Source organism: Ahaetulla prasina, chromosome 1 (assembly GCF_028640845.1).
Source record: "Ahaetulla prasina isolate Xishuangbanna chromosome 1, ASM2864084v1, whole genome shotgun sequence".
Lineage (NCBI taxonomy): Eukaryota > Metazoa > Chordata > Lepidosauria > Squamata > Colubridae > Ahaetulla > Ahaetulla prasina.
In genome coordinates, this window is record NC_080539.1 from 228,935,975 (window position 1) to 228,961,382 (window position 25,408).

General features: G+C 37.9%; 1 protein-coding gene across 3 annotated transcripts; it reads left to right on the forward strand.

The window, feature by feature from the left end:
* Positions 1 to 12: 12 nt before the first annotated feature.
* Positions 13 to 25,203, forward strand: ARL5A (ADP ribosylation factor like GTPase 5A). 3 transcript variants are annotated; one of them, XM_058192765.1, is made up of 8 exons: positions 13 to 637; positions 10,767 to 10,827; positions 10,946 to 11,306; positions 13,528 to 13,675; positions 15,280 to 15,363; positions 17,116 to 17,267; positions 18,974 to 19,225; positions 21,924 to 25,203. In XM_058192765.1, exons 3-7 carry the CDS (start codon positions 11,242 to 11,244, stop codon positions 19,221 to 19,223), a joined length of 699 nt encoding a protein of 232 aa, XP_058048748.1. In that variant the 5' UTR covers positions 13 to 637; positions 10,767 to 10,827; positions 10,946 to 11,241; the 3' UTR covers positions 19,224 to 19,225; positions 21,924 to 25,203. The 3 variants fall into 3 exon arrangements, with proteins under 3 accessions (XP_058048748.1, XP_058048738.1, XP_058048758.1); XM_058192755.1 differs by lacking the exon at positions 10,946 to 11,306 and having other exon boundaries at positions 25 to 637; XM_058192775.1 differs by lacking the exons at positions 10,946 to 11,306; positions 18,974 to 19,225 and having other exon boundaries at positions 38 to 637; positions 21,924 to 23,783.
* The last annotated feature ends 205 nt before the right edge of the window (positions 25,204 to 25,408 follow it).

A 25,408-nucleotide genomic window follows, 5' to 3' on the forward strand; every position in this document is an offset into this window, starting at 1 on the left:
GCGCCAATGAGCGTTTCCCCCCCTTCTATAGCCCCGCCTACTAATGCTTACTCCCATCTGTTCCCCCTTAAGCCCCAAAAGCCATAGATTGCTGGCGCGCGGGGGAAAACAAGAAGGGGAGGCGCGCGGGCGGCCGAGCGCCCGCGGGGCCGGTAAAATTGTCCTGGCGCGCGCTCTCCCTGTCTCCTGGACGGTGTCCGACGAGGCTCCTTCTACGGCAGCTACCCTCTCCCTTAGGACCGCCTAGGCCTGGAAAAGCGAAACCTAAAGAAGGAGGCCCTTAAGAAGTTGCGGCGAGGCCAGGCCGGCGGCAATGTCCCTGAGGAGCGGCCAGGGGCGCGCGGTTGCGTTGCTGCGGGTGACCACGACGGCGGCGACGACAGCCTCGAGGGCGGGGGGCCTGCACCGCTTCCTTCCGTCCGCGGCGACCTGCCTGTTGCCTGCTTTTCCTCCTCGCCACGGAGCCCTGCCGGGGCTCTGGGCCCGACAGTGAGCCGCCGCGGGCTGGGCCCGGGCGGAAGAGCGCGAAGACCGAGATTGCGGGGCGCAAGGAGCTGCCGAGGGGGCAGCCTGAGCTTCGGCCGCTTGAGCATGGGAATCCTCTTCACCCGGATATGGAGGCTGTTTAACCACCAGGGTGAGAAGGAAGGCCGTGGCAGGTGGGGGGGGAGGCAGGCAGGCGGGCTGCTGACCTGGCCGTGGAGGAGCCAGAGGGACTCCTGTTAAAAAAACAAGGGGTCAGGGGGAGGAGAAAAGCGCTTTGAACGCGGTTGGTTCGGTTCCCGGCGTCTAGTCCCGGAAACCACCTCCAACCCGGGTGCTTTGGGCTTCTACCCCGACGCGTCCCGGCCTTGTTGGCCGATGGGATTATGGGAGCCGCAACGCGTCTGGGAAACGCCCAGCACCACTTGTGGGTGGGTGGGTGGGTGGGTGGGTGGAGGTAGAGTTAGATAAAAATCTCATAGCCGAGACTTTAATGAAAGAGTGTAGAGAACAGCAACAAAGATAAATTAGGGGACTGGAGTCTAAAACACGAAGGACATGATTCCTGGAATCGGGTTTGTCTAGTCTAAAAAGGACTAGGGGTGACATATTAGCATTCCAGTATTTGAGGGGCTGCCACGAACAAGAGGCAGCCCCTCAAATTCTTCTTCAAAGCATCTGATGAAGGCAGGCAAGAAGCAATGGATGGAAACTAATCAAGAAGAGAAGCAACCTAGAACTAAGGGGAAATTCCCCGACAGAACAATTAATCAGTGGAACAACTTGCCTTCAGAAATTGTGGGTGCTCCAACACTGGGGGCTTTCACTTGTCTGGAATGGTATAGGGTCTCCTAATTGAGCAGGGGTTGGATAAGACTTCCAAGGTTCATTGGTTTCGGGAGGCATGATGACTACAAACACATTTTTCCCATAAGGAATAATGTAGTGAGTCACAAGACAGCCAACACGGTCAAGTTCTAGCTTGTAAGTTGAGTACCAAACAAATGATGAGTACCAGGACAAAATGTTCATGTTCAAATGCACCAAATTTGATGAGTTTCAAAACAGTTGAGTATTTTATTTATTTTATTTATTTATTTCATTTATCGTATTTGTATACCGCCCTATCTCCCTAGGGACTCAGGGCGGTTCACAGGCAAATAAAAAGGTACATATAAATACAAGATAAAATATCAATTAAAAAACTTATTCTACACAGCCAAATAATTAAAAAAGAACAATATAAATAATAAAACCCATTAAAACCAATATAAATTTAAAATCTAGTCCAGTCCTGCGCAGATGAATAGATATGTTTTAAGCTTGCGGCGGAAGGTTCGGAGGTCTGGAAGTTGACAAAGTCCTGGGGGGAGTTCGTTCCAGAGGGTGGGAGCCCCCACAGAGAAGGCCCTTCCCCTGGGTGTCGCCAAACGACATTGTCTAGCAGACGGCACCCTGAGGAGTCCCTCTCTGTGAGAGCGCACGGGTCAGTGAGAGGTATTCGGTAGCAGCAGGCGGTCCCGTAAGTAGCCCGGCCCTATGCCATGGAGCGCTTTAAAGATAGTTACCAAAACCTTGAAGCGCACCCGGAAGGCCACAGGTAGCCAGTGCAGTCTGCGCAGGAGAGGTGTCACGTGGGAGCCACGAGGGGCTCCCTCTATCACCCGCGCAGCCGCATTCTGAACTAACTGAAGCCTCCGGATGCCCTTCAAGGGGAGCCCCATGTAGAGAGCATTGCAGTAATCCAGACGAGATGTCACGAGGGCGTGAGTGACCGTGCATAGGGCATCCCGGTCTAGAAAGGGGCGCAACTGGCGCACCAGGCGAACCTGGTAAAAAGCTCTCCTGGAGACGGCCGTCAAATGATCTTCAAAAGACAGCCGTTCATCCAGGAGGACGCCCAAGTTGCGCACCCTCTCCATCGGGGCCAATGACTCGCCCCCAACAGTCAGCCGCGGACTCAGCTGGCTGTACCAGGATGCCGGCATCCACAGCCACTTTGTCTTGGAGGGATTGAGCTTGAGCCTGTTTCTCCCCATCCAGACCCGTACGGCCTCCAGACACCGGGACAGCACTTTGATAGCTTCGTTGGGGTGGCCCAGTGTGGAAAAGTACAGCTGAGTGTCATCAGCGTACAGCTGGTACCTCACACCGAAGCCACTGATGATCTCGCCCAACGGCTTCATACAGATGTTGAACAGAAGGGGCGAGAGAATCGACCCCTGCGGCACCCCACAAGTGAGGCGCCTCGGGGTCGACCTCTGCCCCCCTGTCAACACCGTCTGCGACCCATCGAGAGATAGGAAGAGAACCACCGATAAACGGTGCCTCCCACTCCCAATCCCTCCAACTGGCGCAGCAGGATACCATGGTCGATGGTATCAAAAGCCACTGAGAGGTCTAATAGGACCAGGGCAGAGGAGCAACCCCTATCCCTGGCCCTCCAGAGATCATCCACCAACGCGACCAAAGCCGTCTCCGTGCTGTATCCGGGCCGGAAACCGGACTGGAACGGGTCTAGATAGACAGTTTCCTCCAGGTGCCGGGGAAACTGACATGCCACCATACTCTCTACAACCTTCGCCGCAAAGCGAAGGTTGGAGACCGGACGATAATTACCTAAAACAGCCGGGTCCAGGGAAGGCTTCTTGAGGAGGGGCCTCACCACCGCCTCTTTCAAGGCGCTCGGAAAGACTCCCTCCAACAAAGAAGCATTCGTAATCGCCTGGAGCCAGCCTCGTGTCACCTCCTGAGTGGCCAGTACCAACCAGGAGGGGCACGGATCCAGTAAACACGTGGTGGCATTCAACCTACCCAGCAGCCTGTCGATGTCCTCGGGAGCCACAGGGTCAAACCCATCCCAAACAATGTCAACAAGACCGCCCTCAGACGCCCCATCTGGATCCCCGCAATTTTGGTCCAGACCGTCCCGAAGCTGAACGATTTTATCGTATAGATAACCGTTAAACTCCTCAGCACGTCCCTGCAACGGGTCATCCCGCTCCCCCTGGTGAAGGAGGGAACGAGTCACCCGAAACAGGGCGGCTGGGTGGTTATCTGCCGACGCAATGAGGGACGAGACGTAGCAACGTCTCGCTTCCCTCAGTGCCACAGCGTAGGTCCTATTATAGGACCTAACTTGTGTCCGATCAGCCTCCGAACGACTGGACCTCCACGAACTCTCTAGGCGTCTTCTCCGGCGTTTCATCCCCCTCAGCTCCTCGGAGAACCAAGGAGCCGGTTGGGATCTACGCCGGGTCAGAGGCCTCAAAGGCACGACACGGTCTAAAGCCCCAGCCGCGGCCCGTTCCCAGGCCGCGACTAGTTCCTCAGCTGTGCCGTGAGCCAGACCCTCAGGAAATGGCCCAAGCTCCGTCTGGAACCTCTCCGGGTCCATCAGGCGCCTGGGACGGAACCAACGTATTGGTTCCGTCTCCCTGTGGCGGTGAGTAGCAGTCAAAAAGTCTAGGCGAAGGAGGGAGTGATCTGACCATGACAAAGGTTCAGTGACTACATCCCTCAAGTCCAGATCCTTCAACCACTGACCAGAGATAAAAATCAAGTCCAGCCTGCCACCCCCCGTGTGAGTAGGGCCATCGACTACTTGGGCCAGGTCCAAGGCCGTCATGGAAGCAATGAACTCCCGAGCTGCTGTCAATGATGTGCCGGAAGATGGCAAGTTGAAGTCCCCCATGACTATAAGTATCAAGGTTCCACTCTTTTAGAAAAGGCAGTATAGTAACAGTACATGACATGATGTTATTACCATCTTGGCCAACCACTTGTGGTCCCCTGCTTTTACCTTTTTTAAGATTATATACTTATAGTCTTGGAAACACTGCATATAGTTGAAATGATGGTTTACCTCTTTTTCCAATCTGCATCCCATGTTGGCTTAAATTTTGAAAGCAAAGACTGAAAGTGGTTGGGGATCCTGTTTTGGAACTTTCTTAGCTGCTTAAAAAAAGAGAAACATTGGATTTCACAATTGTGGTTTATTCACTGGAGGCTGAGGGGGAACAGCAACAGTAATATGTTAACAGATAAATTTCTGTTTAAAAACAATTAGCTTGTATGCTAAGTATTGTGGCGATTGAATAAATGATTGGCTTCATAGGTTACTCACTTTTTTGTGGATTTATCAATCCTTCAGATATTGCATGTCTCTAATGCTTTGTATGAACCTATAGTGAGAGAATTCCTTCATAGTTTACATAATTAAACCTAGAACTCACTAGCACACAAAATGTAGTTATGACCACTATTTTGAATGACTCCAGAGGAGGATTAGGCAAATCTGTAGGAGAGAAGGCTGTCAGTAATGAAAACTATATATTGTAAACTGTTTAAAATGTTAAGAGGAGGGTGGTATTACCCTTGCTTGCTGCTTGTGTGCTTTTAATATGCATCTTGCTGGACTAGGCCTGTGGTCAAATTCAGCAGGGTATTTTTTTTCTTTATGTTAAATATTTTTTCAAATGCGCCAAAATAATTTGTAGTGATTGAATGTCAGGCGAAAGATTTATGAATGTGATAAAGTTTTTTATCACATACCAATGTGAGTTGGTTTTTTTAGGTGGGCACTAAGCTTATGATAAAGTAGCAAATTTGGGTTTGCTACAGGTTTGTAGTTTAACAAAATAGTTCTATAAAGTTACAGAATCTTAGTTTTGATGTATTGAAGTTATATTCTTTAAAAACGTATCATCAAGACTTTATTAAATGTAAAATAGTATAAAAATAATGGAATAGTATTAAATTAATTGTGTAGTATAACAAATTGTTAAGGAATACCAGCTACATTTGTTTGTCAAATACAGAATTTCCTTTGAAAACTTAAGCTTGAACACATGGAAATAGTTCAGAGGGTGGGTGTAAAAGAATTAGATAAAAGGTAAATATTTAGAAACACTCTTATCTACAGAATTCTGGAGGTTGATTTTGGTTATTTTCTGTTTCCATTTTTTATGTACTTAAGGGGAAAAACACTGTTTGGTTCTTGCAGGATTTGAGCTGTGTTATCTGAGCAGGTGCCACCTGAAACCAACTCAGAGCTGAGGATAGAGCTCTCTTGCTTCTGCCCCATCAATAATTGAAATGCTATAGTAGGAGCTTAACTAATAAGGAAGAATTGGACAAATAGGAGTTCCACTGTATGTGTGTATTGGGTACATAGACAACATATGCATCGTTCTGAAACTGTAAGACTAACATATTTCATTCATTATTTTGATGCTTCTCAGAGTTACAGAAAAATTCTGATAATTTTGTTACATATACAGTATCCTTGATATAGAATTAGTTTAATGACCGTTCAAAATTATGGACTTTTCAAAACTTACAACCTGTCCTCAAAGTTATGACTGCTGCTCCCCCACATTTTGGATCCTTGGCAGCTGGCTTACATTTACAATTGATTGCTATTTGTCACAATTTTTGCTAGTTTCTAGCAAAAAATGCCCATTTGGAAGAATGGATTTGCCTAATGCTCATGTGATTAGTTTTATAATTGGCGACTCGCTTTACGGTTATTATAAAAATGCTCTTATAATCGAGTCTGGTCATGTGGTGTCTCAACTGCAATGACGTATGATCAAAATTCTAGATTCCATTGTGATTGTAAGTTGAGGACTATCTCTGCAAATAAAATACTTTATATTGCCATGCACACGAAGACCAGTGACTCCTTGAGTTTCACTTAGAGTTAAAAGGAAATAGTCCAATTTTTGTATCTCGCAGAAGAAAATTTTTGCAAAATTTTAACTTTAGTCTTTAATTAAGCATACTGTGTCATTGCTTTGCCATTCTTTCTTTCCATTAGGAGTTAATTATTATTTGAGAAAAATTACTTTATTTGGTTATTACTCATGTGTAGGCAGTCAAGTAGTAACTACTATAATTGCTTTTAAATGTAATATAACAGCTGATCTGCACTTCTGCATTATAATGATTCCATTATTAGAATAAAAAACTATTGAATAATTATTTACATATAGCACAGAGAAATTAAACTTACCAATTATGTGTCATCAAATTAGTGTTGACTCTTAATAATTTCTCCAAGATAACACAATAAAACTCAAAGCAAAATACAGTAAAATTACTATAAGTAAATAAAATTGTGTATTGCATAAAACAGAATCTAGCATTCACCAAAATATTATAATAAACACAATACCACTAATACATCTTTACCATTTAATACCAAGCTAAAAAATATAACACTGCCAAAATCTGGGTATAAAAATGTCTGTGGAGATAGAAATATTAATCTAGTACCAAAAAGTAATAATATGGGCACCAGTAAAGCTATGTAGAGAGATAAGCCCAAGACATTTGAAAGAAAGCCTTTATCTTGGGTAGATACATATAGAATAAGATACATTTACTTTCTGCCAAGTAAGTTTTAAGTTAATTCTAGTAGGAATATGAATAGGGCTTAGAAATAAAATGAAATCTAATCACAGTGCCCGAGGCAAAAATATCTGATACCCATATTTTATACAAGTTGAAATATTTTGTCTGTTTTCAGAAACCAACCCCTGTATTATTAAATAATACAAATAGTAAGGCAGGATCACTGTAGTTACGTATCCTTGTTTGGACAGGGATAACCACAAATGATAAGGAAATAGCAAGCTAGTATTTTTTTAAAGAATCTATTTAATACTTAAACTATACGTTTAGGCCTTTTTCATTTTATTTATTTATTTATTTATTTATAATTTAATTTCTATACCGCCCTTCTCCCGAAAGACTCAGGGCAGTTTACAGCCATATTAAAAACCAACACAAAGTACAAACAACAAATTTAAAAGCAAAATTAAAACCAAATATTACAATAGGCCAAATCAAACTAAAACGGTCATAGATCGACATAAAACTCATTTAAAATTTCCATTTAAAATTTCAATTAGGCCAGTCCCGCTTGATAAAATAATAAGGTCTTAAGTTCACATTTGAAGGTCCGGAGGTCGGGGAGTTGGCGCAACCCTGGAGGCAGCTCATTCCAAAGGGCCGGTGCCGCCACAGAGAAGGCTCTCCCCCTGGGGGCCGCCAACCGACATTGTTTGGTCGACGGCACCCTGAGAAGGCCCACTTGCATCAATTGTTTGAGAAAATTTAAGATTATTTCATATGGAAAAAAGCAGTAATTAAGTCAATTCTACTAATTCTAGCCACATAAAAGACTTTTCTTGTTTAACCCAAGTTCAGAAACCAAGGGCCATACGTATAAACAAGCATAGGACAAAAAAAGTCCAATGATTTGGTCAATATGCTTTTTCTAGCTATGTACCATTCAAGTGTTGGTGTTTTTTTCAAGGGGGCCCTTGTTGGGAGAGAATCAATGCTCCTTGATTTGAGTTGGGAATGGGGAAAGATGGCATAGTAGTGTGCACACTGTCTTTCACTGATTTATAGACTTATATGCCTCTGGTGGCTCAGACTGCTAAGACAGTCTGTTATTAACACAGCTGCTTGCAATTACTGCAGGTTCAAGTCCCACCAGGCCCAAGGTTGACTCAGCCTTCCATCCTTTATAAGGTAGGTAAAATGAGGACCCAGATTGTTGGGGGCAATAAAAGTTGACTTTGTATAATATACAAATGGATGAAGACTATTGCTATTGAGTCTTCAGAGAAGGGCGGGATATAAATGCAAATAAAATAAAAAATTTGAAGCAAAGTGTTGCTTGTTAAATCTTGGGAGATCAAGAACAGTTGGTCTTTGACCTACGACCACAATTTAGCCAAGATTTCTATTGCTAAGTGGGACAGTTGTTAAATGATTTTTGCCCCATTTTACAATCTTTCTTGCCACAGTTGTTAAACAAATCATATGACTGGGACACTAAAATTGTCATAAATATGAGTCAGTTGCCAAGTATCCACATTTTGATCACATGCCTTTCGAGATTCTACAACAAATTGTAAGTGTGAAAAACGGTCATAAGTCATTTTTAGTGCAGTTGTAACTTTGAATGGTCAATAACGAACTGTTGTAAATCAAGGACTACTTATACTAACAAATTCATCCTAGGCCAGTCCACTTCAGTAGTGTCTTTCACATATAAAAAGCACAGTGTAAACCAATGTGTGGAAACAATATTACATTTGAATTGCGTCTGTGTACACTGTGCAGTTGGTGAAAAAGTAGTTGTCTGATATAATTCTGCCTATAATGGATTGGTCAGAAGAAAGTAGTTAACTGAAACATGTGAGAGAAAATTTTCTGTTTCAAATATATTAAAAACTTATTTAATCTAACCTTTGAATTATTGTTCAGTTTGAATGGAATATATATAATCAAAAAACTTTTAATATGGGTCCTATTCGAAGTTAATACTTCCACTTTTAAAAAATTATACATATTTTTTTCTTATATGCTCTTTTTAAAGCAAAAAAAAACACAAAACCCCAATGTAGTTGATTTTAATTTAATGTTTTAAAGAATTCTAACCATAAAGGAATCTCAGTAGAAAATTTATCTGAATATCTAAAAAATGGTATGCTTGGTAGAAAAGACTTTTATGTGTTTTTTAGGTTGAATTCTCAGTTCACATTGTGGGGAGAGAATTGAGGCTCCATAGATAAAACAATGTTATTTGAATTTCTGCCCTAACACTTTCTATGAAGAATCAAAGTAAAGGAACTAGTTATGTGTTAGAGTTACTATTCGTTTAATCTGAATATCACATTGAATTATGGTTCAGTACTACAGTAACTCTCAGACTTTGTTACTACTATCTTTATCAGTCAAGTGTGGAATATTTCTTTATTAGATTAGTGTTATTTCCAAATCTGAAATAGTGGTTAATCTTGATGCCATATAGTAAAACCAGAAAATTTCCAAAACATGGAAACAATACCATGTTACAAACAGTACCATAAATCATAGTATAAATAGAATTTGTACAGATTCTGGTGTCACAACCAACTGCTTTAATCTAAAATTAAAAAGGAAGTTGTAAAACTTTTTGGGAATGCTACAGATGTGGTATGGGAATCCAAGACTCTGTGGGTTTTTGTAGTGCTAAATTTTGGTTGAATAATATTACACTGACAAGGTTTGTAACTTATATATTTGCCTACTTGTCTAATTTTTGTACCCTAACACTGGTTTTTATATAGCAGAATATGATTTGATATTTGAAGAATAACTTCAAAAAATAAATTAAAATTCATAATAACAATGTGTGGAATATATTTTGAAAAGAATAAAGTTGAAAACAAAAAAATGCTAATATTTTATGTAATGTGTTTTATATACTGTATGTTAGGTCTCATTTAGAGAACAAAACTGATATTCAAGGTATTCTGAATTCTGTACAAAATAATGTTTACAAATGCTGTAAATTATTATAATTACTATTAAAAGCTTTAGTATTATAGAAACATAAAAAATTTTTTAAAAATTTATTGGGCAAAGAGCAGGTATTAATGACAGTGGTCCCACCTCAATATTTTATTAGTACTCTGAAGTCCCCAGGCATTCATTGTCAGATAATAATCATTTCTGTGTCAAAGAACATCCAGAGACCTGAGCAGTATATGCATTGTTGTACAGTAGTATATACATTGTTTTAAGTAGTCCTCCACTTACAACCACAATTGAGTTCAAATTTTATTTTGCAAAGTGAGAAATTTGTTAAGTGAGTTTTGCCCCACTTTATGACTTTTCCTGCCACATTTGTTATGTGAATCACTGCAGTTGTTAAGTTAGTACACAGATGTTAAATGAATCTGGCTTCCCCATTGACTTTGCTTGACGGTATGTCACAAAAGGTGATCACATTTCCAAGGTGGTCTTAATACAGATAGTGATGTAATATGACAAACTAAAATTCTCTGTTCCACATTCTCATGAATTATATGAATGGAGATAGAAATAATTGCAGGGAGGTAAGTAGTGTCTGTGTGTGGTCCTTGCTGATCTTTGAACTTGCAGGCCTTATCATTATCAAATTAGGTTACACCAGTGCTAGAAAACAGCCAAGCTCAGACAACACCTTTATGACTTATGACCATAATGGGCAGACTCCATTACAGTTATAAGTCAAGGATTATCTGTACAGTTCACAGTAAGAACAATTGAAATAGGTGATTATGGAATCAGTGAATGTGTGACTAGAAATAGGCAACCTAGTGACCTCCAGATATTTTGGGTTGCATTTCCCATCAGCTCCAGGTAGTTTTGCCAGTGGCAAGGATGTGTGAGGCATGAAACACAACTATATGCTCAACCATTCTTTTTTCTTTTTCTTTTTCTTTTTTTCATTGCAGAGCACAAAGTGATAATAGTTGGGCTTGATAATGCCGGAAAAACTACTATTCTTTATCAATTGTAAGTATGAAGTAACATGAACAAGTGATTTGAATTGCCTTGTTGATTTAAAATGCTGCCCTTGACAGCAATAGGCTGAAATCTCCATTTCTTTGTACTGTATTTTTCGCTCCATAAGAGGCTCCTGACCATAAGATGTACCTAGGTTTAGAGGAGGAAAACCAGAAAAAAAAATCTGTCTCTGCCTCCCAGCGTCCATGCAGTATTCATCTGCTAGTGTCCTTGCAGCAAACAGACTGCCGCCTCTGTGTCTGCTGCCTCCGCCAGAAAACGCTGGAGCCTTCGCCTCCGAGCAGCTGATTGGCGGTTGGATTGTCCTTCCGGGATATTGCTGATCAGCTGTTTGAGGTGGCTGGGATCGCTGCTGCCATTCAACGCTGATGTGCATCTGTTGCCCACAAATATGGGAGACAGATGCACAGACATTTCCACCCATTTTTGGGAGGAAAAGAAGTGCATCTTATGGAGCAAAAAATACGGTATGTATGTATGCATATTTGTATTTATATCCCACCTTTATTGTTTTTACAAATAACTCAAGCCAGTGAACATATCCAACACACCTTCCTCGTCTTATTTCCCCACAAAACAACCCTGTGAGGGGTTGAGAGAGAAAATTTTGTTGAACATACTATTGTCCAGTTTCTTTAAATACATCAGGATTTTGGATAAAAGTACCTTTCCATTTCTGTCTATTCATATTCATAATTTTTATACTGCCATCCTATTATTTATGTTTTACTGGACATCAGCAAATTTTAATATGTTCATTTTTTTTGGACTTCTGGCAGTATTGTTCTCTGCCCTATTAGACTGCTTCCCTTCAAAATATAATAACAGAATAACAATGTTTTTTGCTATATATTCTCTGTTATCAGAGTTTTTGTTCTCACGAACAGGATTTGGGGCTTAGAAAAGTTGCCCTTTTATTTCACTGCCTTGGTTCAAATGTGGCAACCAGAATTATGCACATTTATGATAATACAAATGTTTCTCCATGACATACCATTTTATTTTGATACTGCAGTTTCATTACATCTTTATAAAGACATACTACATCTTAGTATGTCTTTATAAAGAATTGTGAACAGTATTGTAGTGTCCTATGGTGACATTTTGTAATTAAACAGTGGCCTAAATTTGTATTGCTGTGCAAAGTTCATTTTAATATCTCAGAAAAGGCGTTCTATACACATATCTTGCAGTAGTCTCCTTATTGCTAAAATCTATTGATTACAGTATATGCCCAGGTTCTCTAAAATAATGAGTTAACTCGATCATTGTTTCAGACCTTTTGCTGCCCCCACTAGAACCTCATGATTTCTTATAAGTTCAAGGTAGGAAAGATTAAAATTACAATATAAACCCTAAACGAGGCTTTACATATTAAAATTATAAAGAAAATAAGAAAATATTTCTTCAGATAAATAGGAAAAAGACTGAAAATTTCAGCATCCCTCAAGTGTGCAGTGTTCCCCAGCAGAAAATTGCGGGTCTGGATGGGGAAAAACAGGCTTCGACTCAACCCTTCCAAGACTGAGTGGCTGTGGATACCGGCATCCCAGTACAGCCAGCTGACTCCATCGCTGACTATTGGGGGCGAGTCATTGGCCCCCATGGAGAGGGTTTGCAATCTTGGCGTCCTCCTGGATGTACGGCTGTCTTTAGAAGAGCATATGACAGGGGGGCTTTTTATCAGGTTCGCCTGATACGGCAGTTGCGTCCCTTCTTGGACCGGGATTCTCTATGCATGGTCACTCATGCCCTCGTCACTTCCCGCCTGGACTACTGCAACGCTCTCTACATGGGGCTCCCCTTGAAGACCACCCGGAGGCTCCAAATGGTCCAGAATGCGGCTGTGTGGGTAATAGAGGGAGCAACTCGAGGCTCCCATGTAACACCTCTCCTGCGCAAGCTGCACTGGGTTCCGGTGGTCTTCCGGGTGCAATTCAAGGTGTTGGTTACCACCTTTAAAGCGCTCCATGGCATAGAACCGGGTTATTTACGGGACTGCCTGCTGTTACCAATTGCCTCCCATCGACCTGTTGCGCTCCCATAGGGAGGGTCTCCTCAGGGTGCCGTCAGTCAGACAATGTCGACTGGCAACCCCCAGGGGGAGGGCCTTCTCTGGGGGGGCTCCTGCCCTCTGGAACGAGCTGCCCCCAGGGATACGTCAACTCCCTGACCTCCGGACCTTCCGATGAGAGTTAAAGACATTTTTATTTCATCGCGCAGGGCTGGCCTAATATAGTTTTAATAGGGGTTTTTACTAAAATTTTTAGCTTCTTAGCCAAATTGAATTAGTTTTTTAAAAAAATGTTTTTAATTTTTGTGATTCCTTGTTTTACTTGGCTGTAAACCGCCCTGAGTCCTTCGAGAGAAGGGAGGTATATAAATTAAAATAATAAAATAAATAAATAAAATTTTGAGTTTTGCACATAATCATATTTGGCAATATAATTATTTTTATTAATTTAGAGTAGAATGAAACATTCTTATTTTTAAGACTTGAAAAAAAATATGATTGTACCAAAGGAATAAAAAAATAAATTTGATGCTCAGCTTCTTAGAATTTAATTCTATTGAAATATATAGGATTATATTACAAATATTTCAGAAATAAATGTAAGTGTATTTTTATAATTTAGATTACTATCACCATAGAAAAGAAAATTAAATGTTTTTTTTTTTCTTTTACAGTTCTATGAATGAAGTAGTGCATACTTCTCCAACAATAGGTAGCAATGTGGAAGAGATTGTAGTTAATAATACTCGTTTTCTTATGTGGGATATTGGAGGCCAAGAATCTCTTCGATCATCATGGAACACATATTATACAAATACTGAGGTAAGAGCATAATCCCTATAGGGAAATTTTTCTGGGGTACATATCTGAAGTATATGTGGTGGTGGCTCAGACTGGTAAGACAGTCTGTTATTAACAGCAGCTGCTTGCAATTACTGCAGGTTCTAGTCCCACCAGGCCCAGGGTTGACTCAGCCTTCCATCCTTTATAAGGTAGGTAAAATGAGGACCCAGATTGTTGGGGGCAATAAGTTGACTTTGTATATAATATACAAATGGATGAAGACTATTGCTTAACACTGTGTAAGCCGCCCTGAGTCTTCGGAGAAGGGCAGGATATAAATTCAAAAAAAGAAAAAAAAAAGTACAGCAATCCAGACAACCTTTGGAAAGTTTCTTTGCTGCCTTGTAATGGTTGTTTGGATATTTTTACTCCAGATATGATGGGTCTAAAACATTGCTGTGGGTCATTTCATATAAAACTTTTAAGATATGAATCAATAATTTGCTTTGTTGATTTTAAAATGAAACAGAGTAACATTTACTTAAATTAGCCTATTAATTTAAAGTACCTATTAAAAGGGCCTATTTTTAGAATTAACAATCACCTTTTTTCCAAGAAATTTATATACCTCATTTAAAATATATTTTGGAGGGAAAGTGCTTGCTTTGAGATCAGCTCAATAATCAAAATCAGAATTCACTTTTCTGTTAAATGATAGGGCAGATTTTGAGACAGAACCAACAACCTGGGTACATGAGAATAGGATGTATGTGTACATGTGTGCCTATGAGCATGCATGTGGAGGAGCAGGATGGTTTTCATCTTTTTTCAAGATATGAATCTGTAATTCATTTGGTTTATAATTCTTGAAAACCCTTGGGGAACATATACATTAGAACTATATTGTCACAGACATAGATAACTATGACACCTGACCTTCCATGAAGTGAGGCTGCTATGAAATTATCTCTGCTATTTATAAGCTTTACCCAATTGAAGAACTGTATAGTATCTTTCAAATAGTGCAGGAAAGATTATGTCCTGAAACCTTAGTGTAGGATCATTATGAAGAGAGCTAAACATTCCTCACTGGTTGGCTAGGCTGACTGGAGCTGTTGAGGTGAAGAAGGCAACAGATTCATAGCAGCATTGTCTTTGGGATCAGTGTGAACTAAAGACTACCTCAAACAAAAAGATGAATTCAGAAATACAAATTAAGGTACTGCCAGAAAAAATACATGTATCTTTTACTGGGTTAAAAACAAAACACTAACAACTTAGGTGTTACTTAAAAACATGGTTGCGAATAATCAATAGTTTTCTGAGAATGTTTTTTATATTGGGCATTTGGATCAGTAGTTATGGTATTCTAATATTTAATAGAATACTGCTAATCAATTCAGCTGCCAAAAATATGGGATTGCCTATTGGATACACACTTCGGAAAATTACACAGAACACGTTATTGGATTGGGCAGTTTCATTTAGTCTTCCAATTATCAATTCTTGCAATATTGCAATTGTCTTAATTGATAATGTTTTTAAAGGGATTCTTTTATGGAAGCAGCTTCAGTCTTTCTCTAATGTATGATTCAAGATATGTATGGACATTCTTAATTTACAAATATCTCTGATTCTTACAGTTTGTGATAGTTGTTGTGGATAGCACAGACAGAGAAAGAATTTCCGTAACTAAAGAAGAATTGTATAAAATATTAGCACACGAGGTAAGTACTTTTTTAAAAATTAGACTGAAGCAGAAACAATTTCTAAATTGATGCTTAAATTTTGTGACTGGTTTCTGATTGTACTTCCATCTTGGTAATCACCTCCAGAATGATATTAAAAAAATGTTTCCATCCCCAGATTGGGGAACTTCTAGATTTAATAACAATTTTTAGAATAATACAGTATGCATTATGTCTGACTTTTTCACTACAAACTAAAAAAAGATTTTGCATGTTAGTTAGGGAAATAATAAAATGTAGTTATAGAAATTTAGTATGTATGTTTTCCAAAATAACATTAGCCTCAAATTTCTTAAAGAGAAATTAAAAGTATGATACTTTTTGTTATTAAAACTACCATCAGCAGCAGCATAGTCTGTGTGAAGTAAGTGTATTCTGGGAGATGGTAGCAGAGGTGATATATGGTATAAATAATTGGATTTATTTGATAGCACCTACACATTAGGATATGTTAGGATATTAAGCTAAAAATGCCATATAAAAAGTCAAATGATTCTCTTTCATTTATTTATTATTATGTTGAAAGAAAGGAAGTTTTTATAAGCATTACAATTTTTGATAATGGATCAAAAATCAAAGCATTCTTTTTAAATGCTCATATTTTAAATACTGTATTATGGAAATTAAATTCAAGGTAGATGCCAGATTTGCTATCTATTTGCAGATTTTAAATGTAGGTGGGGAATATATATGCACATCCATGGCATAGGGCCGGGCTATTTACGGGACCGCCTTCTGCTACCGAATACCTCTCACCGACCCGTGCGCTCTCACAGAGAGGGACTCCTCAGGGTGCCGTCAGCTAGGCAGTGTCGTCTGGCGACACCCAGGGGAAGGGCCTTCTCTGCGGGGGCTCCCGCCCTCTGGAACGAGCTCCCCCCAGGACTTCGCCAACTCTCGGACCTTAGAACCTTCCGTCGTGAACTTAAAACACACGTATTCAGGTGCGCAGGACTGGATTAGATTTTTTAGCTTTTAAATTTTAAATTTTAAACTTTATACTGATTTTAATTGGTTTTATTATTTTTAGTTCAATTGGCCGGCTAAATATTTCATTTTAAAATTATTTTAAATTCATTGTCTATCTATGTATTTTAATATGGCTGTACACCGCCCTGAGTCCTTCGGGAGAAGGGCGGTCTAGAAATTTGATTAATAAATAAATAAATAAATACATTTGGTTAGGAAATCAGGCACTGAAGGTAAGAAGTCTGTCCATCCACATATCCACATACTTGCAAACCAACAGCTGTATAGACAGCAAAACCAATATTCCTCTTCCCCCAAATTTAATATGAAATAATTTAATACCAACAGTGGGTCCTTTGTTCTAAGAAGTAATTAGTATTTAGGTTTTGCATACATCACAATATTTTCTAATTGTGAACCAACATTCTCTAAACAGTGATATCCCTTCATTGTATAAAAGTGTGGATATACAGAGAGATGTTTGACAATATTCCATAGCTATGGTTCATTATCATCTTAGAAATTCATTCAGGTTTAAATGTAAATATTTCTTAGAATTGCTGGACGTGACCTTTTAGTTGAATTCTGATTGTTTGACATGGGGCTGCTCTGGTGTGATTTTGCATAGAATTTGTGTTGGTTTACTGTATTTTAAAATCAGTGCTAATTTAAATCTTAAGTGTTAAATACAACAACAAATATAATAGTTTAGTGGTATAACAGGAAAAAAATAAAATGGAGAATATATATATTTTACTGTAGGACTTGAGAAAAGCAGGCTTGCTCATCTTTGCTAACAAACAGGATGTTAAAAACTGCATGACGGTAGCTGAAATTTCTCAATTCCTGAAACTAACATCTATTAAAGATCACCAGTGGCACATCCAGGCATGCTGCGCTCTTACTGGCGAAGGGTAAGAAGTATTTTGTTTGTGAATACTTTTTTAAGTAAAGATCTAATACATAAAGTAATGAGATCATGCCAAGCTCTGCAAATATAAGTATGTCAATAGAAGAGAATATATTTAGCTCGGTTCAACTATGGAGTCCTTGGTGCTATCTTAACTTGGTTACAGGGAGTCCTTAATTTAAAACCATTTGTTTAGTGAATGTTTGAAGCTATGAGGGCACTGAAAAAAGTGACTTATAACCAGTTTTCACACAATCGTTGCAGCATCCCCATGGTCACGTGATCAAAATTCAGGCACTTGGCAACTGGCATGTATTTATGACAGTTGCACTGTCCCAGGATCCTGTGAACATTATTTGTAACCTACCTAGCTGGCTTCCAAAAAATCAGCATGAGAAGCCAGATACACTTAATGATCACATGATTCATTTAACTGCAGAGATTTAGCAACTATGGCAAAAAAATGTTGCAAAATGGGGTAAAAGTCACTTAACAACTGCCTTGCTTAGCAGCAGAAATTTTGGGCTCAATTGTGGTCATAAGTTAAGGACTATTTGTATTTGTTTGCAGAGATTTCATTACTCATCTAAGTAACATCATCAGTGCTAGTGAGTGTGGGGTTTGTTCTGCTTATATATAGTAGCTTGCCCTTGCAGTGTTGGTGGAAGTGAGGTTTTCCCCTTTGTAGTTCCTTGATTAGGATATTGTTTTTCTGCTTGAATTTTTATGTGAGGTTAATTTCTACTTCTCTAGATATTTTTAGTTCCTTCTTTTGAATGATGTATAAATATAGTTTATTTCTGTGTTTATTGACAACTGATTTATCTGAGTGCCCAGTTTTTAGGAATTCTCTGGTGTTTTTGGATTTGGCAATTTTGTCTAAATTACTCACAGTTTCCCAGCTGAAACTATGGTTAAATCTGTCTGTGTTGTGAGAGTAACAATTTTCATCGTTTTTTCTGACTACAGCTTGGTGTTCATGGATGTGCTCTGCCAGTCTTTTGCCTGTCTCTCCTATATAGTGGATGTATTTACATTATATGCTGTAGATGACACTGTTTTTTTTTCATGGGTTATTAGATCTTTTGGGTTGCCTAAGATAATTTAGAAGGCTTTAGATGGTTGGCATGCTATGGTGATATCATGTGGTTGTAATACCCTGTTTCCCCCAAAATAAGATATCCCCTGATAATAAGCCCAATCAGGCTTTTGAGCGCATGGCAATAAGGCCAAGCGCTTATTTCACGGTTCAAAAAAATATAAGACAGGGTCTTATTTTCGGGGAAACACAGTAGTCTGTTGGTTGTTTCTGAGATGTTTATGATAGTGTTACCCTTTTTGTAACTTCTTTTGGTTGTGCTATAGTGGATTGAATGGTCAAGCATTTTTGTAAAGTTATGTGAGTTGGAAGCTGTTGTCTAGGCAATCTTTCTTTTTTCTGGAGTTCTGATTGCTGTAGTGAATTTGTGTTCATCTAAGTCATGGGTGTCAAACTCGATCGTGTCACGTGACGTATCATGGCGTATTGTGACATTTTTTTGCCTTTGCGGAGCTGGGGTAAGTGTGGTTTGCACTTGATGCATCCGGCCCGTGGGCCACCAGTTTAACACACCTGCTGTAAGTAATGTTCTTCCAAAGTTCTTCTTCTGGAAGGTTGGGTGATTACTTTTGCAATGAAGCACTTTGTAAGTGTGGGTTGTTTTTTGATAGACTTAACATTTCTAATTTGCCAATGAGTGCAAATGCTCTCCACTGCCCAAAAAAGGAAGAGGAGGAAACCACACCCCCACCAATGCTGGCAGAACAAGCTATTGTATATACACAAGGAGCACACCTCACACTGACTAATAGTGTTGATATTACCTACTGGAATAATGAAGTATCTGCAAACAAAACAACCAAATTTAGAGAGCAGCAAGGATTCTGTAAATACGTCGGTGTGATAGCACCAAATACATAATGGTTGGTATGTTTTTTCTTTGACAGAAATGTTTAAATTTCAGTTTTAAAAGATGAGCATTGGGAGCTTCCAAGGTTTTATGGTCTGCAGTAGGTAAATTGTGGGAGCTGCCAAGGAAAACTAAGATTATATTAGCCATGAAGGATTTCAGGATCTTGGTTTTAATTAGCAAAACCAAAGAACTTTGGTTACGCTCAGGCTTTAAGGTAATTACTAAATTGAGTATAGAATGCAGTTGGCAACATACCCATTTTTCAGTATGGTTATGAGTTTGAACTTGTTACTATGTGTTCATTAGCAGTCTTAGCCATCATAATTTTAGCAATTGACATTCCAAATGCTCTTCAAGGATGGCTTTGAGGAGAATGGAATATAGTAGTCTGATCACGATGTGTATCTCTGACTGTCTAAGAATGTTGCTCCTTCTAACTGCCATATAGTCTTGAGAGGTTACCTAAGTAATACCAAGAAAATATTTCGGGTTTTAATTTTTATTTAATATTTTTTATAAAAAATTTATAGGGGGAAAATATCAGAATGCCTAAATACACTAAAAAAGCCCATACACAATTAAAATACTCTTTAAACCTTAAAACTTTGAGGAAAAAAGATGAAGAGAGAGAAGGAAAAAAAATTCTACCTTAGTTTTATTTATCCATGATTTAAAGTTTAATAATAAATACAATAAGGTATTATAATATGATCAATAGAAAATATTACAATAAAATATAATAAAACCTCTGCCATAGTATATGTATACTCTATTTTTAATATTTTAATTTTTAATAATGTGCATTTCATTATTTATCATTTTTATTGTAACAACTGTTTTCATATTATTTTATTTATTATATATTTCCTTGAGTAATTTCTGGTGAGATGGGAGGCTACATACATTTGATAAATAAATAAAAATAAATATTATATCTATTGCTTCATCTTTGTAGCTTATTTGATGAAATATTCCAAATCCCTGCTTTAGAAAGTTTATTTTTGAGATGCTTACAATGAACTAGTTCTTTCGGAATTGACATAAAATTAATTAAAAAATACCCGAGTAATTAGTTTTCCACCAGTATTACCTACATAATCATAGATTCAGTTTGATAGTGCTCCTTGATATAAACCTGCTACTTGATTTTTTTTAAAAAAATACGATTTTATTAAATTGTTACAGTTATCTAGTCCAACCCCCTGCTCACGCAGGAGACCTGTGTTAGGGATTTGAATTGCCTTTTCTGATTTGCTGACTTTTCTGATCGATAAGCTCAGTGTCTTAGCCACTGAGCCATCTAGCCAGGCTATTTATATAAATTATAATTTATATAAAAATTATAATTATTTATTTATATAATTATTTAATTATAAATAAAATTATAATTTATATAATTATGAAAAATGAATAAAAAGTAAAGAATCAAGAAAAAAAATCTGAGAGAAAGCAAGATAAACGTGGAAAGGAAAACGGTAAAAAAAAGAAGAGTGGTTTCTGACTTTCTTTGTTCCACATATAGATAAAAAATATATCCAATTCTTACTTTAAAATTAACAATCATCTACATAACTTCTATAATCCCACATAACTCTAATCCTCAAATCCTCAAATCCAAATTGTTTCTGTTTCTCACAAAATGTCCAAAAATTATCTCAAAATTCTTATAATCTGTAGCTTCCATGAAGTAACTACAATTAAATTTCTTGCATTTCAATTTGAAAAGGTAACCTACAGTGAGATTTTCAGTTTTTGAATGATCATCCATTGCCTTTGTAAATCCAATAAATTCACCTCAGTTTTCTCCAGAGGGATTTGCTGATCACTGGTAGTAACTTCTGGTTCTAGTAAAGAATTAAAAAGTTCAAGCACTTCACAGGTCCATAAATCAAATACTTCCTTTAGAGTAATCATATTGTGCTATGGTGATTGACCTTCAAAGTTTAGGTTTACATTTGATAATGTAAACAAGTCAGCTTCCCCACAACAAGAGTTTGTTTCTATTCTCTCTTTAAAAAAGAGACGTTATTTCTTTCCACTTAAATATTTTAATGTCTTCAGTTCTCAGCTTTTTGCGAGGCAAGCAAAAAATCAGTCAAATTCTCAGTCGTTTCTACATATTACGGTACAATCCCAGAATTAATGAAAATCACCAAAGAAAAATACTTGTATCTGAAGAAAGTCTCTCTCTAATTGAAGAATATAATCCAAAAATTGCATTAGAAATAAATAAGGTCGATTCTAGTGGCCCTAAATTTAGACTGCATCACAGCTACGAACTTGATGAAAGACCCCTCGTCCCCTTTTCTCCCATCAGAGAAATCTCTGTTTCTGTAACTAGCTCGTTAGGAGGACTGATTGGTCAATTTCAGATTTCCCCTTTAAATCGGAGGAAGAAAAATCCTGCCCCACCGCCAACCACAACTGGGGCTGAAACTTCAGTGTGACATTGTTTTCTTTTGGAGGTGGTTAAACCACATTTTCCCTACCAGAAACAAGAACTCAGATCTGTCCCTGAATTTCAAAATGAAAAGTGTCACGAGCTACAGCACGTTACTTCAGTGAAATTTATATGATTTCCATATATTTTGTAAAGTTCTGAGAATGGGAGCCCTAGTATATCTAAAAGAAACATAGCTGTGATTTGAAGTTCGTCACAAATGATCTGTATTAATGAAGTTATATTTTTGTTTAATTTTTTTTTACAGATTATGCCAAGGACTTGAATGGATGATGTCAAGACTTAAAATCAGATGATTCTAACTCTACACAGACATTGTACAAAAGAGAACTGGCGACTTGGCTGTGAATTATTGGCTCCTGTATATTTATAAAAACAAGATGACTTTTTCTTTTGCTACCTAAGAGATTTCAAACAAGAGAAAACAATTGGAAGTTAAGCCTTGACTTCCTTTGATGATTTCTTTGAACTGACATTTAAATACTGTGGTTGGCCTTTCTTTTATCAAGAAATAATGTGCGGAGATCAAATACAAGGAAAGAATTTTAACTTTTATTTTTTATTATTCAAATCTAACTCACTAAATTGATATGCTGACTTTATTATTTCCACAAATCAGAAAAAAAAAATCAGTGGTACAGGTACTGACTGTCTAGTATTGAAACCGACTGGGATGCGTTTCAGAAGTGCAAAAATGTTCCTATATGTGAACTATATGTTTTATGTAATTATACCTCATGTTAAGCTTGATTAAAATCTGTTGAGCAAATTGATTAATATCATTAATTCTGTCCATAGTACTCCTTAAGTGGCAGTATGTGATTTGAGCCACTTTGGACCTGTTTGAGTTCCATGTGTTACAGCCAATCTTTTTTGTCTGACACCAAGCAGGTTCTGTCAGGACAAATTCTTTTATCTACTTTCTAACTCCTCTCAATCTTCACCAGAACTTTGGTGAAGCTGTAGCAAGCTTTGGGATATATAAGAGGAGGCTGCTAATTGGAGAGGATGCTGAGAATGTTCAACCAGGTCATCAAAACCCTATGCATGGAATGTTTTGTATCACACTGTGGCAGTAGGTTTGAGGTCAAACTATTTAAATTTGTAATGGTTTATTAAAAAAGGTGGTGTGGTGGGGGATGCTGCTAGTATATCATTATCCTTTCTGTATTACTCAAAAGCAACCAAGACAAAAATACAAGTTATGTATTATTTTATGTATATCCTGCAGTTTAAAACAACCACAAAAGAATTAAGATTCAATGTATTATTATTTAGAAGTTTACACTTTGATTGCATTTTCTGAGATATGAATTGCTTCAAATAGAACATTTGAGTTACCTGAAATATGCACTGTGGTTCAAAAACATCTTTATACTTGGTGGTATGCATAGAATATTACCATTTGATGTGTGATGTTGAAGTTAAAAGTGGGTTTAATCCAAAAGAATAGACTAATTAGGAATTTCACAGAATAGGTATAAACTTGGAGTGTCTTCTGGGGAAATTGATGACATGCTCTTTATGTGACCTAAAATGAACAGAAATTTGTAATTACACTAAGTTGCACTTAAAGTCACTTGAATGAGTAATCTTGAACAGTCTTATTGATTTAATAGATAAGATCAGCTAAGTTTTGATCAATTCCATTGCTACTTTATAGGGGGCAAAGACCAGAATATAAATAGCTATATTAGTAGCCTATTAATTGAGCCATTTGCTTTTCAGATTCTCTAGGAACATCCCGTGTGTGTATCCATGTATGTGTGCGTGCACACGCACGCACATTTATATGACTTGATTCATCTGTTCCTTAAATTGAAAATTTAAACTAAATGCATGGACCCTACAAAGTAGTTTTCCAGTTTTATATCTTCCCTGTTTCAAAACTTGAAGTGCATTAAAATATGAATAAACTAATTTTCCTGTTACTTTACGCTGCAGTGATTATAAAGGTGGATAGGAGAATAAGTTGGTGCCTGGTATAGGAAAATACAAATTATTTGAGATACTATTTTAGTCTTCTGAATGTTGTGCTTAGCATTCTTTCCAGGCTTAGGGGGTTATTTAGTATCGGATAAACTAAACCCCTTCCCTCCTTTTTTTTTTTTAAAAATCAGGCATTAAGTATAACTTGGTCTGTATATTTCAAGTTGGATCAAAGCAATTTAAATGGTTGGAACTCAATACTCTGGCTGCTTTGTACAACAGCTCATCAGCTTTTCTGATTGGAGACATTCTTAAAATTAGCAGTGCCATTAAACTACATATCAGTATTTGGCAGGAGAAAAAAATGGCACACACTTTAAAAAAAATGTTTTACCACAAACTGGTTTTGAAATAACTCTTAACTTTGAAATCAGTTTGCTGTGGAGATGTTTTTTTAAGAGGCATAAACAAATATTTAAACTTCTTGTACATTGTTCCGTGCCACTTTGATTCCTACTCATAATATTTTGTTTGAAAAAAAATCACCTGTCATCGGATGACTGCCCTGAGAAAAATTATGTTTCAACTTGAACATAATTATAGTTAAGATTGAACTAGAATGCATAAACCTTTTGACTATATCCAAGTTACCAAATTTATTTAAGTACCCATACTAACTTTAACAAATATGAATGAGAGTGCATGAGTTCCCAAACAGGATGGGTTTCTCTAGGTTAAAAAACCAATTTCCTTCCGACATTCTTATCTTGACTCTCAGACTAAGAATAAAATGGCAGATGGATATGAGAAGAGTGATTTGCCCTCTGTTTTCAATGAGTTCAGTAAAATTGAAAGCATAGAAACCCACAGGCATAATCCAGCTCTGATTTTTGACTGACTCTCAGCATTAACAAAAACGATGCTTTTACAACTTTATTTCAGCTTTGAATCAACTAGCAATGGGCAGTTGGATACATTGAAAAGAAGAAAGCTTAATACAAAGCCTTTGGATAATTAATCTTATTTTAGAGCAAGACATTATCGATCAGTTCTTTAAAGCTAAAGCCCATTTTTGTTTTCAGGTATATTTTTATATACATACAGCTATGTGTGAACATTAATTTCAAATTGAACTGTTACTGCCATTCCTCTAAAATGTGCTGGGAGACTGGACGTTGCTCCTACTTTTGATTTTCAAGCCACACCATTTTTATCAAGAGGATTTATGCGTGCTTATTAAAATAATACTTCTTTACGTATATACGAGAAAAGCATACATTGCTGTGTGCACATTTTGTGATCAGGTATAGACAACATCTGTTTTTAAGAGTGAAGGGAAAAAGTGTTCTGTGCTTCCATAGGACCTGTGAACAATGGTATTTTGGTTGATGTCAGTCTGTAGAGAAGCAGATCAGGATAATACACCCAAGACAAGCAGAACATAACTAGTTTCTAGATTTAGGTTGATGAAAGAATTGATTTACCATTTTGGGGTTCGTTTTTAAAATTAGCCCTGGCTGCATGCTTGCTTCTGTGCCTATATGTAATGCCTACTTAACGTGTAAATTTTGTAAATAAAGGATTACTAGAAAGATAAATATAGTCTGTCTTATCTGTAAAACCCGCCTGCAAAGCAGCCCACACAGATGCCAACAATTGATGTCAGATTTGTCAGACTTGCGGAGTTTAATATGCTTAGTAAATCTTATATTTGGGAAGTTATATTGTTATAAAGAAAGAAATATGAAACAATAGTACGTTAAACTTACTCTGTGGCAGTGATAAAGTTCACTTGGGGATGGC

Coding starts and splice junctions, on each gene's coding strand:
- ARL5A (XM_058192755.1), top strand. CDS start 592: ATGGGAATCCTCTTCACCCGGATATGGAGGCTGTTTAACCACCAGG. Junction 13,676..15,279: donor CATATTATACAAATACTGAG/GTAAGAGCATAA, acceptor TGATTCTTACAG/TTTGTGATAGTTGTTGTGGA. Junction 15,364..17,115: donor ATAAAATATTAGCACACGAG/GTAAGTACTTTT, acceptor ATTTTACTGTAG/GACTTGAGAAAAGCAGGCTT.